The sequence below is a fragment of the Callospermophilus lateralis genome, chromosome 2 (assembly GCF_048772815.1).
Source record: "Callospermophilus lateralis isolate mCalLat2 chromosome 2, mCalLat2.hap1, whole genome shotgun sequence".
Classification (NCBI taxonomy): Eukaryota; Metazoa; Chordata; class Mammalia; order Rodentia; family Sciuridae; genus Callospermophilus; species Callospermophilus lateralis.
Window position 1 is genome coordinate 199,785,501 of NC_135306.1, and position 13,216 is coordinate 199,798,716.

Sequence of the window (13,216 nt, forward strand, 5' to 3'; positions counted from 1 at the left end):
CAGCCAATATGGAAAACAGTATGGAGATTCCTTGGAAAACTGAGAATGGAACCACCATTTGACTCAGCTATTCCTCTCCTTGGTTTATATCCAAAGGACTTAAAAACAACATACTACAGGGACACAGCCACATCAATATTTATAGCAGCACATTTCACAATAGCTAAACTGTGGAACCAACCTAGATGCCCTTCAGTAGATGAATGGATAAAAAAATGTGGCATATATTCACAATGGAATATTACTCAGCAATGAAAGAGAATAAAATCATGGCATTTTCAGGTAGATGGATGGAGTTGGAGAATATAATGCTAAGTGAAGTTAGCCAATCCCAAAAAACCAAAGGTCAAATGTTTTCTCTGATATGTGGATGCTGACCCATAATAGGGAATGGCGGGGAGCATGAGAGGAATGGAGGAACTTTATATAGGGCAAAGGGGAGGAAGGGGAAGGGAGGGGCCAGGGGAGTAGGAAAGACAGTGGAATAAGATGTCCATCATTATCCCAAGTACATGTATGAAGACACGAATGATCTGACAGTACTTTGTGCACAACCAGAGACATAAAAAACCGTGCTCTGTATGTGTACTATGAATTGAAATGTGTTCTGCTTTCATGTATAACAAATGAGAATAAATAAATAAATTAAAAAACAGAAACTGAATCTTTATCTTTGGTGAAAGTGGATGTTTGAAACTGAAATTAAATGAAAGATATATAAATTAATGAGTGTAGAGAAGGAAAGTCAAGTCCTGATCCCTGTCTCAGAAGTTCTAAAGGGAATGAGGCACACTGTACTGATGGAGCAGGTAAGGCTGAAGAACGGGAAGCTCTTGTCCAGTCTTCAACAGGGGGTAACAACGGAGGCTTCACTGAAAGGTAGAAGAAGATGTCATAATATGAGAAACTGGAAATGAGGCCTGTAGTTAGGAAAACAGGAACAGAGAACAAACTTTTGAAAATTATGATAACAAACATTTTTTAAAAAAGAGAAACCAAGAAGACTTTTAGAAGGTGAATAATGAAAAGTTCTCCCAGAAGAAAGAAGAAATAAATGATTAGGAAATATACATATAAATAAACAAATAAATAAATAAAATATTTTGGATGTCTGCTGTATAGTAAAAGTTTCATAAAGATAGAAGAAAGATTTTTTTTTTTAGCAGCAAAGAAGTGTTTATTGCAAGCTAGCTCGCTCCTCCTCGTGCACACACAACTGGTGACGCTGAGAGGCCCTGAGCCCAGGGTTTGCAGCAGTTTTATACATTCTTTGGAGAAGGCAGGGACCTCACATCCATCATAGCATCCCTTAGCAAATCATCACACACCTCGGGAAAATCAAATAACAACTCTAAAACATGATTAGCACATTCACTGGCGGGAACAAGTTGGGTAGGGGTGATTGGTTAGTACAAGAGTGGGATTCATTTGAAATGATTGGTTTAAGCCAAGAGGGGAGTACGGAGTCTGTGCTGAACTACATGGTTTCCCAACATGTTATCAACCACCATAAACTGCTGGGAGGGTCATCTGGCATCCCAGGTATTTCCCTGTCTCATGCTGATTGGTGGTTGCTAGGGGGTTGCTATGGGTCCCCACCTAGCCTGACTGAGTCAGGGACACCTGGCACTGCAGATCTCTCCTGTTATTTGTAGATAAACAACTCAGCAGAGTGGGTATGTGCCTAGAAGTGCTCTGTGGGTCTTTCCAAGGACAAGGGTCACGCCCCCTTCCTTGGACAGGCTTTGCTCTGTGGTAGAGGCTGGTTTTTCATTCTCCCCTTTGTGTGGAAACTTGGGAACCAATCATGGTTCCCTCAGTTGGGTGCTTATTTGGGCAGCCTCTACATCTTGGTAAACAATAATCCTCAGGGGACAGTCTTCAACTTCCCAGACTCACTCAAAATTGGCCTCCTCCATCCAACCTGACTCGATTTACCTATCTACACTGTCTATTTCTGGCTTCATTCCCCCCTCTAATTTTAGGAACTCCTTATTGCTGTAAGGAGAAGGGACAACGGCTCGTTCTGGCTGCTTCGAGCTGAGAGGGGACATCGAACGTGAGGGGGCTCGATGACGTGGGGGATGACGCGGGGGATGAGGTGGGGGACGTGATTTCCCTTTTAGAAGTCAGTTCCATTTGAAGTCTGGTTGGGGAAAAACAAGTTGTCATCTGGGGATGGGCGCTTCAGCCAGGTTTTCGTCACCTCTCGATTGGGGTGTCTGGGTAGGCTTATATGTTATGCTTGAATTTGGGACCCCCAAAAGACCACCAGAGACCAAGATGGATGTAAGCAGCAAAGAGGTGTTTATTGCAAGCTAGCTTGGTCCTCCACCGCACACAGCAACTGGTGACGCTGAGAGGCCAAGAAAGATGTTTTTAATAAAAAAAAAAAAAAAAAAAAACTTAAAAGAAGACATGGGTCTTTAGTTTGTAAACAGCTACTAACCATCCTATAAAATTAATGCATGCTATTTATGTTATTTTAACATCATGTATTTCTTACCTCTGGGGATTAATAAAAATAATAATCTAAGATTAAATGATGTGCTTTTAAAAACAAGCTAATAAGTTGTTTTAAGGTTTTGGAATTATATTGAAAATATATGGATTTGACTGAACCTTCAAATCTAACAGTATTAGGATGATGGGGGGAGGGAGAAAGAACGGATTAAGAAAGCTAACACGGTTATCATTCATGATGGGACTAGGACAGCTAAGGTCTACACCTTGCCTGAAATTCTGCTTTATAATCCTCTCCCCATTGAGCAGGTGTTCTTTTTCACAAGAAAACAAATATATTAGATGCTTGTTATTTCTTTCTGAAAAGCATCGTTTTAGAAGATGGGATGGGTATGAGCCAATGAGAATTCACATGAATTGGACAATCACTCTGTTAATTGGTCACACAGGCTGCAACAGTTAATAAGCTCCAATTACACCAAGATTCAAGGAGCTGGTCTATGTGAATCTTGCCCTATAATGAAGGGACAAAAGGTTTTCCTTCAAGTTTGCACATGGCACTATGTCTTTAAGAATAATTTATCATTTTGTGAAACAGCATTTTCTCATTTTTGTAACCGCGTTTGCCATGGGACAATTGAGGTTGGTGTTGATCTCTGGCTCCTTCAGTCTTTTAACTGTAGTGATTAAACCAGACTTGGCCTTGCTATGTAGAAATGAGATTGAGAGACAGGAAGGAAAAGATGGAGGGAAGGAGGAAGAGGAGAGAGTAAGAGGGACAGAAATTGGTTCCTTTGGGAGCATCTGAAAATACTCTCTAAGAGCTAGTATGACTTACAAATTATAACATGCAAAGCAATGCACATTTATTGTAAGTAAATTGAGCATTTGATTTGAGAAAAAAATGTTCATGTGAGATCTGAAAGCAAATTTCATTTGAGTTTGGGGAGATAAATCTAGGACATAGTAACCCAGCAAAGAAGACAGTGGTCGTCAAATGAGTGAGCCAGAGATGGAGACTGGGGAGAAGGCGCGTGCAAAGATTATGCCAGAGGAGGATAGAGAGATGGTGGGAGGAAGGTTAGCTCGATTATCTCTTCCGTTCAGGCAGAGGTATGGTTAAAACTCATCTTGATAATTTTGCCTCAACCCAAAGAAAAATAAAAGTCATTTTAGTCCTGTGTTTCAATATTCACTTCCCGGAAAGGTGAAAGACCATAACTGTGGGGATCCAATGTGTGGGCACCGAAGGCGATGGGCATCCCAGGGACAAGATGAAGGTGCTGCTGAAATTGGGATAGGAAACAACTGGGAGGTCCTAAGTTACCTATCAGCTTCTGATTCACATTTTACAAGGTTCTGCTGAAAATTCTCAGAGTAGCATCGTGTCCCAACACAAAGACCATTCTCAATTTGTTTCCATCCCTCAAATCTGATTCCCGATTATTTGTAGCGCATAAATAGGAGACACCATAAATAACCGATTTCCGGACTTTCCCCAACAGACGTGGGTGATTTCACTGAGGGTAGGCAAGCAAATGAAACTCCTGAGTCTTTCAGTTTAAGTCTGGGCTCGAGGAATTCCCTGGGAATTCCTTCCCTGGATCTCCATCTCCCCGTCAGACAGAGCTGTTATACCCTCCTCCCTGTTCCAACAGTCCCTACCCTCTGACCATATTACATCATTTATCTGGTCATATTACATCATTTATCTTTGTTCTGCTCTGCTAGATTGTGGGTTAGATGAGGCTGGAGCCACGGCCTGCTCAGTGATAACATCAGTGCCTGGCATGGAGCACAGTCTTTTTGGATAAATGTATAAGGGAATAAGGTTTATTTCTTAATTCAAGTAGCATATTTGTTAGGTCCACCCATTCCTGCCAACATGGTGGAAAGATGGCCCCTGGGTCAGTAATATGTTGTTAGGAAAGAGGTGCCAATATGTCCTTTAGAGTCCATGCAAATATCTTAGTTCTCTTGAGAAGTTTTGCCACACCCCAGCAGAACAGCACAGGTGATCGGGATGTAATGGGTAGTCTCTTGCAGTTTACTAAAAGCCACTCAAGGTTATGTCTATAATTAACCTGAAATATAAGAAATACATACCTTTTATGAATTCCCCCTGCTGCTTTTTCTCTGGCGTGGCTAGGTATAGTATAGAATGAGTGCGTTGGTTTGGCTCTACCCTCCTAATATAGGCATGTGGCTTAGTCCCACACTATTTAGACTTGCTCATGGGACTTTTAAATCAAGTTCATTTATCCCAGTGTTTCCATTGGCACAGTCTCACCATTGCAAAGCTCTGAACAGCACAGTCTAATGGTTTAGGAGGCCGTGGAGTCTTCAGTGTGACAACTTCTTAGCTGTCACACTCAATCAAGCATGGTTCACAGGAGTTAGAACTCTACCTGTCCAGCAGGTGTTTTCCAAAAACTACCTGCTGTGGACAATTATATAAACACTGTCCAAAAGGCAAGAAGAGAGAGACAGAACAGAGAGTGAGGTTAGAGACAGATCTGAAGATTCAGACACACACACTGCTTTGGCCTTGAACCTGCGCGTGAAACCAAGTGTGCACTAAACAGGGAAGATGGCCTTTTCGAAGGTGTAACCAGAGGACTTCTGACAGAGACACAGCTGGAGAGACCTCCCCCCACCAAAAGCCACGCCTCTTTCTGTTCTACAATTCTCTTGCACCTTCTCAACTCCCACTAAAACATTTCCTTTTTGGGGTTCTATACATCCTGGCAGAATTCTGATCCAGAAGTGTCAAATTTCCTCACTTTGTGTATTTCTTCTTCACCAGAATTCTCAAGTTTCTTTCCATGGGTCATCATCAGCTGGGAAACTTTATCTGTTTGACATATGGCTGGGGTTGGAGATAATCATCGGTGTTTGGAGTTGAGCTGTTTTAACTGCCTCTCAAGGCCACAAGTCAGAGGAAGTCCACCCTGCCTCCATGTAACAACACACATATGTGTTTGATTGTTTCCTGGGAAGCTTAGTTCATGAAAAAATGGACCCAGAAAATACGAGCAGAGCAGATCTGGCTCTTCCAAACCCACAGGAGCCTTCCAGGTAAGCAAAGGTTATTATTCCTTTCTATTCTCACTCACTCGGTTAGAGAAGGTCACTGTGCCGGGCAGATGGAAGCTATTTCATGGGTTCATGCATGGATTCGCCTAGTTTGATTAACACACTGGGTTTAGGGACATGGTTTGCTTTACTTTTCCAGGACTTCTTTTCTGATTGGTGGGTTTTCGCTCAGTGTGTGAACTGGGAGTGACGGGTTGGTTTTCTAACACAAGAGCCTCATGGTTTGGGTATAGGACAGGAGAGTTTGACTACTGAGGTAGATCTCTTGTCTCTGTGCCTGACATGTGCTGGGGACAGTAGATTTACAAAATGACCTCCTCCGTGGTTGGCCTTTGTGAACCTTCAACTGTGATGTCCTGCTCTGAAGAGGAAAATAGGAATAGAGTTCCAATAAACCCTTCAAAACCATTTTCTTTTTGTACCAGGGATTGAACTCAGGGGTACTTAACCATGGAACCACATTCCTAGCTCTATTTTGTATTTTATTTAGACACAGGGTCTCACTGAGTTGCTTAGTGCCTCACTTTTGCTGAGGCTGACTTTGAACTTGGGGATCCTCTTGCCTCAGCCTCCAGAGCTGCTGGAATTACAAATGTTTTGCCATTGTGCCCAGTCAAAGCCACTATCTTTACTGTCCTCAGTGTACAGGAAATTTTTTTTGTATGTCATGAACGAAAAAACAACAACAACAAAAAAAACCAAAAAACATTCAGGTGCATTTCTATGGTACAAGGACTATGGAATGCAAAGTAAACATATGTGTTTGATTGTTTTCAGTTTTACTTATAATCATAGATAAATGGGAAAGAGTTTGATAGTAAACCTGGATTAAGAACGAAAATACTTGGCATGGTTTTGTCCTATATTATTTCATCTGATCATGCAGATAATGTTTAAGTTTTCTTAATCAGGTACATCTCAGCCTTCATGTTTCAATCATTACAATGAAGACTGGTGTGAATATACTATGTATACAACCAGAGATGTGAAAAATTGTGCTCTATATATGTAATAAGAATTGTAATGCATTCTGCTGTCATATATAAATAAAAAAATTAAACAACAGTATTTAAAATTGAATACTAATGACAAAATTTTAAAAATTTTCAATTGTAGGGTTGTTCTGAAAAGTACATAAATGAAACTCTGCTTTCTGTCAGTGAAAGACTTTGTACAGGGAGTTAGAGAATTTCCTGACGACCGAATTTCTGTTGAATTTTACAGTGCGCCTGAAATCGAGGTCTTGGAAGGGTCTCCTGGTGATCTTCCCCAGCTGGGGTCACCGACTGCACCCCCGCCACCAAAGACATGGCTGACAGTTTTGAAGAGAGAGCTGCAGTTCCTGGGGGTGAGTGGAGAAACGTCTTGGCACGAGTAAGGTTTGGCTCTAGGAAAGAGAATTTGGTTCCATCGAATGATTTCTCACTTGGGTTCATGAGGAGTGAGAGGTCTTCTACGAAATCCTGGTAGATGAAGAGTTGAAGCTAGTTGGGTCCTCTTGGAGGACAGAAGCATTCCCTCATGAAGACTTTAAATTAGGGGGACAAGAATGACTGATAGGAATGAAGGATTCACTGTTATAACCGCTGTCTTTACTTGGAAAGAATAATTGCTGATGTCCACCATAAATAAAGATATGAAACACGCTTTGGCCATTCACGCTGTAGGCTGATCTTCTATCAGTTCAGCTCTTACAGTGGCCAGGGGATGACTGAAGAATCTCGCATTTGGACTCCCTCTCAGGACCATCTCAGATTCCAAAGCAATTTCCCATATTTGATCTAATTACAAGAACATGAATCCAATTCTGGGAAAATATCTTCTAACTTCACAAAACTTCATTTTTCTCTAGGTAACACAGATTCTGATTGGTGCCATATGCCTTTGTTGTGGAATAATTGTCTGCTCTGTACTTGATATGTCAGACTTTGAAGAAGAAATATTTTCATCAATTAAAGCAGGCTACCCATTTTGGGGAGCAGTGCTTGTGAGTATATATTTATAATTGTTATTGAAATAACTATTTTAAAATGACAATTAAATTAAATAACAATTGAACAGATTTTATTTTCTTTATAACTACTTATTTATCTATAACATTAAGATAATATAATTATTCACATGTATGTGCACTATAGATACATGTGTTTGCAGTTTTCAGAGCACTGTTTTTCATATACGTGCTCACTAACTATGACAATAAGGGAATCTTATTACATTTAACTGTGTTCTAAACCTTTAACATACTTTTATCAGATCAGAACCTAATAAAAGTTAAATGACTTGTCCAGGGACTTTTAGTTAATAGAAGTTGAACCCAAACTTCCAAAATTCAATTCCTGGAAAATATCCCTAGCACTATTCATCAATAAGGTCTTCCAATGACTACAGACAATTTTATCTGTCCATTTAAAAAATAATTTAAAAAGTTATCTTTATGAAGGTGGTGGGGGTGGGGGGAAGATTGTGGAAGAGTAAGAAGATTAGCAGGTATCTGATGAACTTCTATGCCCTAGGAATCCTTTTGTGCACTTTGTCATTGTATTTCTTTTAATCAGTAGACTGTCCATAAAATGGGTGGTTGGATGAGATCACAAGGATATATAACTTGATCAAGGTATAATTGATGAACAATAGATTGAACATATTTAGAATTTGATGTCTGACTCATAGATACACATTAAAGTGTCAGCACATAAAAAATGTCAGCACATGAATATAATGAGCACATCTATCATTTCCAAAAGTTTCCTTGGGCTTCTCTAGAACCCCTCCCTGCCTGCCTTTATTCCCTCTCCACCCACCCTCAAGGACTCACTGATCTTCTTTCCATACCTGTAACTAAATTGGCACCTTCCAGCGTTTTATGTAACTGAAAGCATACAGTATGTTCTCTTTTCTATCTTCCTTCACTTCACATAATTATTGTGCAATTATTTATGTTGTTTTTTGCATCAACACCAGAATGTGTTGGTATGTTCACAAGGATATATGTTAACCCTAAAAAATATCACATTGGCTTGACACTCTGCTAAATCCACAGTACTCAGATCCTTGTTCAAGAATCACCTTGAACCTCTCCCTTATATTATTTGAAATTTCTCTCTAATGTCTTTGCATTGCAAACATTTAGCTCATCAAGTGTGGGCCAACCCATAGACAATCTGAGATCTTCTAGAGACTGTCTTGAATTTGTGCTCTCCATTTATGTTTTTGCCAAGCCTTTCCTCATGCACATTTCATAGTCATTATGAGCCTGGCGGATGCACACCAGACTCTGGAGCCAGAGGTGCCACAGATGCATGGGAGCTGTCAGTGCCACACAGAGAATGCACACATACTAAAATTGCAATAAAATGAGGATCGTGTTTATAACAGCTCTCAAGCACCAGATTGCTACTGGTCTAAGAGTGATCCATGAACTGTCAAAGTCAACCTTACCTGAAAGCCAGGTAAAAATGAAGAGTCTCAGGCTGCACCGGGGACCTAACAAATAGGAACCTATATTATGCCAGGACACACAGGATTCATATACATGTTTAATTTTGAGAAGCACTTTATAGGAAATAAGAATAAAGAAATATTGGTCTCAAGTGGAACATGAAGAGGTAGTTTTATAGAGTACTCAAAACTTTATTTTAGTGATGGGAGGAAAGGGACAGTGTAGAGAGCAGAGACTCATGTTTCTATTTGCCTTTCCCTTTTGGACAGTTTGCTATCTCTGGACTCTTATCAATTATATCTGAAAAGAAAAATGGAATTCATCTGGTGAGTTGCAACCCTGTCTTTATTAATCCCTGGGAAGGTAAAAAAAAATGGAATTGTAGGATCTTAGGGAGATACATCTTCAGCTGCAGTCTTTAAAAAATTTTTAATTGCTTTTTAAAAAATAAATGACAATAGAATGCATTACAATTCTTATTACACATATACAGCACAATTTTTCATATCTCTGGTTGTATATAAATTATGTTCACACCAATTTGTGTCTCATACATGTACTTTGGATAATGATGTACATCACATTCCACCATCCTTGCTAACCCTCTGCCCCTCCCTTCCTCACCTCCACCCCCACCCTATCTATACTCTGTCTATTCCTCCCACGCTCCCCTTCCCTACCCCACTATGAATCAGCCTTCTTATATCAGAGAAAGCATTTGGCATTTGTTTTTTTGGGATTGGCTAAATTCACTTAGTATTATCTTCTCCAACGCCATCCATTTGCCTGCAAATGCCATGATTTCTCTTTTATTTATTTCTCTTTTATTTTATTCTCTTTTATTGCTGAGTAATAGTCCATTGTGTACATATGCCACATTTTTTTAAACCATTCATCTATTGAAGGGGATCTAGGTTGGTTCCACAGTTTAGCTATTGTGAATTGTGCTGCTATAAACATTGATGTGGCTGTGTCTCTGTAGTATGCTGTTTTCAAGTCCGTTGGGTATAGACCAAGGAGAGGGATAGCTGGATCAAATGGTGGTTCCATTGCCAGTTTTTCAAGAAATCTCCATACTGCTTTCCATATTGGCTGTACCAGTTTGCAGTCCCACCAGCAATGTATGAGTGTACCTTTTTCCCCCACATCCTCACCAACACTTGTTGTTTGTCTTCGTAACAGCTGCCATTCTGAGTGGAGTGAGATGAAATCTTAGCGTAGTTTTGATTTGCATTTCTCTCATTGCTGGTGATGATGAACATTTTTTCATATATTTGTTGATTGATTGCATATCCTCTTCTGAGAAGTGTCTGTTCAGGTCCTTGGCCCGTTTATTGATTGGGTTATTTGTTTTTTTGGTGCTTATTCAGCTGCAGTCTTATAGTGAGTGTGGCTATGTGATTTTTTTTCCCTCAGTCTATTTTGTGTTGGAAAGCTTTTTGTAACAAACATTGGATATAATGATTGGAAACATACAGGGAAGTCTAATTGCCTTGACATTAGTTTTTTTATTTTTAAGTCCCACATCCTATATATTATAAATATTTAAGCATAGTCATATGATCAAATAGATAATTAGCTTCTAATTAAGGGGACTATTTGAGGGTAGGCCATGTGCCTTCATGCCTTCGTGTTTGTTCATTTGTTGTGCTGAGGATTGAACCCGGCTGGGCCTTGTGCTCCACCACTGAGCTCCATCCCTACCCCTTGAGCTGCTCCTGTTGAAAACAGGGCCAGCAAGAAAGGAATAGCTGCTTATTAAGCAATGATGACATTTTTTTAAGATTTCCCCCTGTAACTGAGAGTTTGAACCAAGCAGAGTTTACTGGACGCAACCAGCTCTGAAATGCAGGTCAGTGCATTGAATGTGCTGGCAGGTGCAGGCCCAGGACTGAATGGCCTTCTTGGTCACCAGGTGCGAGGAAGACTGGGAGCAAACACGGTCAGCAGCATAGCTGGAGGAGCAGGCATCGTCCTCCTGATCCTCAACCTGGGCAACAACTGGGTTTATATCAGCCAGTGTGAGAACCTTCATGAGGATGACGGCTGCTTCGTGGCTTCCTTTACCGCTGTAAGTATCTCTTGGGAAAAGTCTGAGATTCGGGGTGCCCATCCTAGCAGGAAACCTCTTCTCCTTTCCTATGAACACAGTCCTTTTTGGGAACCTCTGTCTCAGGAGGGAGTGTTCTTCAGGCACATGCACTCCAAGGAGAGGCTGCCTGCCCCTCTCCCCACCCCTGGCCAGATTCCTCAAGGTCGAAACTGTCTGCCTCCAGGTTTTCCCACGTATGTGTCACTTTGCAAGAAATGATTATGTCCGGGGAGGTGAAAGAGAGGGGCTGCTATGAGGGAATGAACTCTTGGGACACCTGTCACATGGCCATCTTTTGGGCTGTTGTTCAACAGGAAATTGTGGCAATGATGCTGTTTCTCACCATCCTGGGGTTGTGCAGTGCGGTGTCACTCACAATCTATGGGATTGGAGAAGAATTCAAAAGAAATAAGGTACGTAGAAGCTTAACATGAAATCCTGGACAACAGGCTAAGTAATTTGATTTATCCCTTAAAAATAGGCTCTGAGTTTTTTGGGTTTTTTTTTTGGGGGGGAGGGGAGAGGGGTGGGGATTTCCAGATTGTTTCTCAAAATTTCACTGATTTTTGTTTTCAAATATTATGTCTTAAATCTCATTTTACACTCGGGACTGGCAAATAGCTTATGAAATAGGGCTTGGGAAATAGGATCTTTATAATTTTAGAAATCATGGCTACTCAAATGTGTTGAGCATGACAGATGGATGTGCGGACAGCATGTCTTAATTTTTGTTCTAGAAGAAAATCCTTAGAGTTGTCCCTGCTTTTTTTTTCTTTTTTTCTTGACTTTCCCCCTTTCACTGTTCCAGAGCCTCACGTTTTATGTCCTAATTCATGATTTCACCTGCACTACTGCTTGACTCACCCCTCCGTTAGTTCCACCTTTGGTGGGGATCAGCCATACTGATGCACAATAAAACCTGCCAGGTGAAGCATTCTGTGCATCTACCTTCCTTATACATTCAAGTCTGGCCACCTTTTAAAATCACTTTAGCCCAAAGACAGATAGAACGGCAGGTGTACCAGAGCTCAGACACGATGACAATCTCACAGACTTGTTGTTGACTCACATGATTTCTTGGGAGAAGTCTGAGATTCTGGGTCCAGTTGGACAGCCAATATGGTGTAGTTTTCTGGAGATGGAGGGATTGGTTACAATGGAGAGAGGGTGGGGAGGGGAGAGGAGAGGAGGAGGAGGAGGAGGAGGGGGGAGGAGGAGGAAGAAATTTGGGAAGTCAGGAGGAATGCAGGTGAGCCTCTAGAAGAGGGCTTCTAGAAATGGACAGTTCTTAGTGGTGGATCTGCAATGATTTTTCCCTTTTCAGATTCCAGATGATCGTCTCTATGAAGAATTGAACATTTATTCCCCAATTTACAGTGAGTTGGAAGAAAAAATAGAAACATCTTCTCCCACGAGTTCCTAAGAGTCATACGCCCAGAACGTTTTGATTTACAACGTCCAGAAAGCCAAGACCTTTAAAAGGCAAAATTTCTATTCTCAGCATAGTCTTTCTAACATTTTACGTTAGATTTGTCCTTCAAATGGCAAATATTTTGTTTTTATTATTTCCGATCAACTAAATACCATCACCCTCATTTGTAGATACTTTTCTTATTTTGAGTCTTGATCTCCAAGCGATCACTCTGTGAAGCCAACATGAAATCCCTGGACTTTTACTGTTTAATTCTGCAAAGATGGAAAAAGAGGAGGCTGGACTGAGAGTTGAACTAAACTTTGACAGTTTGATGATATTTAGTTCTTAGTTATTTTTAGAGTTCCTTATAGCTATAGTTATGTATGATACGCACCTGTCTACCTGTATGCACATCCATATACACGTATGACTTACATGATATGCAGTTTTCTATATCCAAATATACTACACTCCCTCAATGACCACACATTTTTGCAAAAAACACTAGTTTTATAACAGTATATTGCCTGAATCACCAGTTCATTCACTGATACAGTGTAGTTCAACAGTGTTTGGTGAAGAGGTAGTGGGGAGTTTATTCAGCTACCGGCATCTGGTGAGATGGACAGGTAAAAACAGGAAACCCGTAAGTGGAAAGAACATTTAGTAAGGCATTTGTGATGAAGGAAGAATAATGAAGATGTGAATT

The 13,216-nt window shown here is 40.6% G+C and overlaps 1 protein-coding gene across 1 annotated transcript; it reads left to right on the forward strand.

Annotated features, from left to right (window-relative positions):
• The first annotated feature begins 5,479 nt into the window (after positions 1-5,479).
• On the forward strand, positions 5,480-12,618 carry Ms4a2 (membrane spanning 4-domains A2). The gene is made up of 7 exons (XM_076844655.2): positions 5,480-5,541; positions 6,784-6,907; positions 7,412-7,546; positions 9,271-9,327; positions 10,917-11,072; positions 11,408-11,506; positions 12,418-12,618. The coding sequence occupies exons 1-7, from the start codon at positions 5,480-5,482 to the stop codon at positions 12,514-12,516; spliced, it is 732 nt and encodes a 243-aa protein (XP_076700770.2). The 3' UTR covers positions 12,517-12,618.
• The last annotated feature ends 598 nt before the right edge of the window (positions 12,619-13,216 follow it).

Coding starts and splice junctions, on each gene's coding strand:
- Ms4a2 (XM_076844655.2), top strand. CDS start 5,480: ATGGACCCAGAAAATACGAGCAGAGCAGATCTGGCTCTTCCAAACCCA. Junction 7,547..9,270: donor CATTTTGGGGAGCAGTGCTT/GTGAGTATATAT, acceptor CCTTTTGGACAG/TTTGCTATCTCTGGACTCTT. Junction 11,073..11,407: donor TCGTGGCTTCCTTTACCGCT/GTAAGTATCTCT, acceptor GTTGTTCAACAG/GAAATTGTGGCAATGATGCT.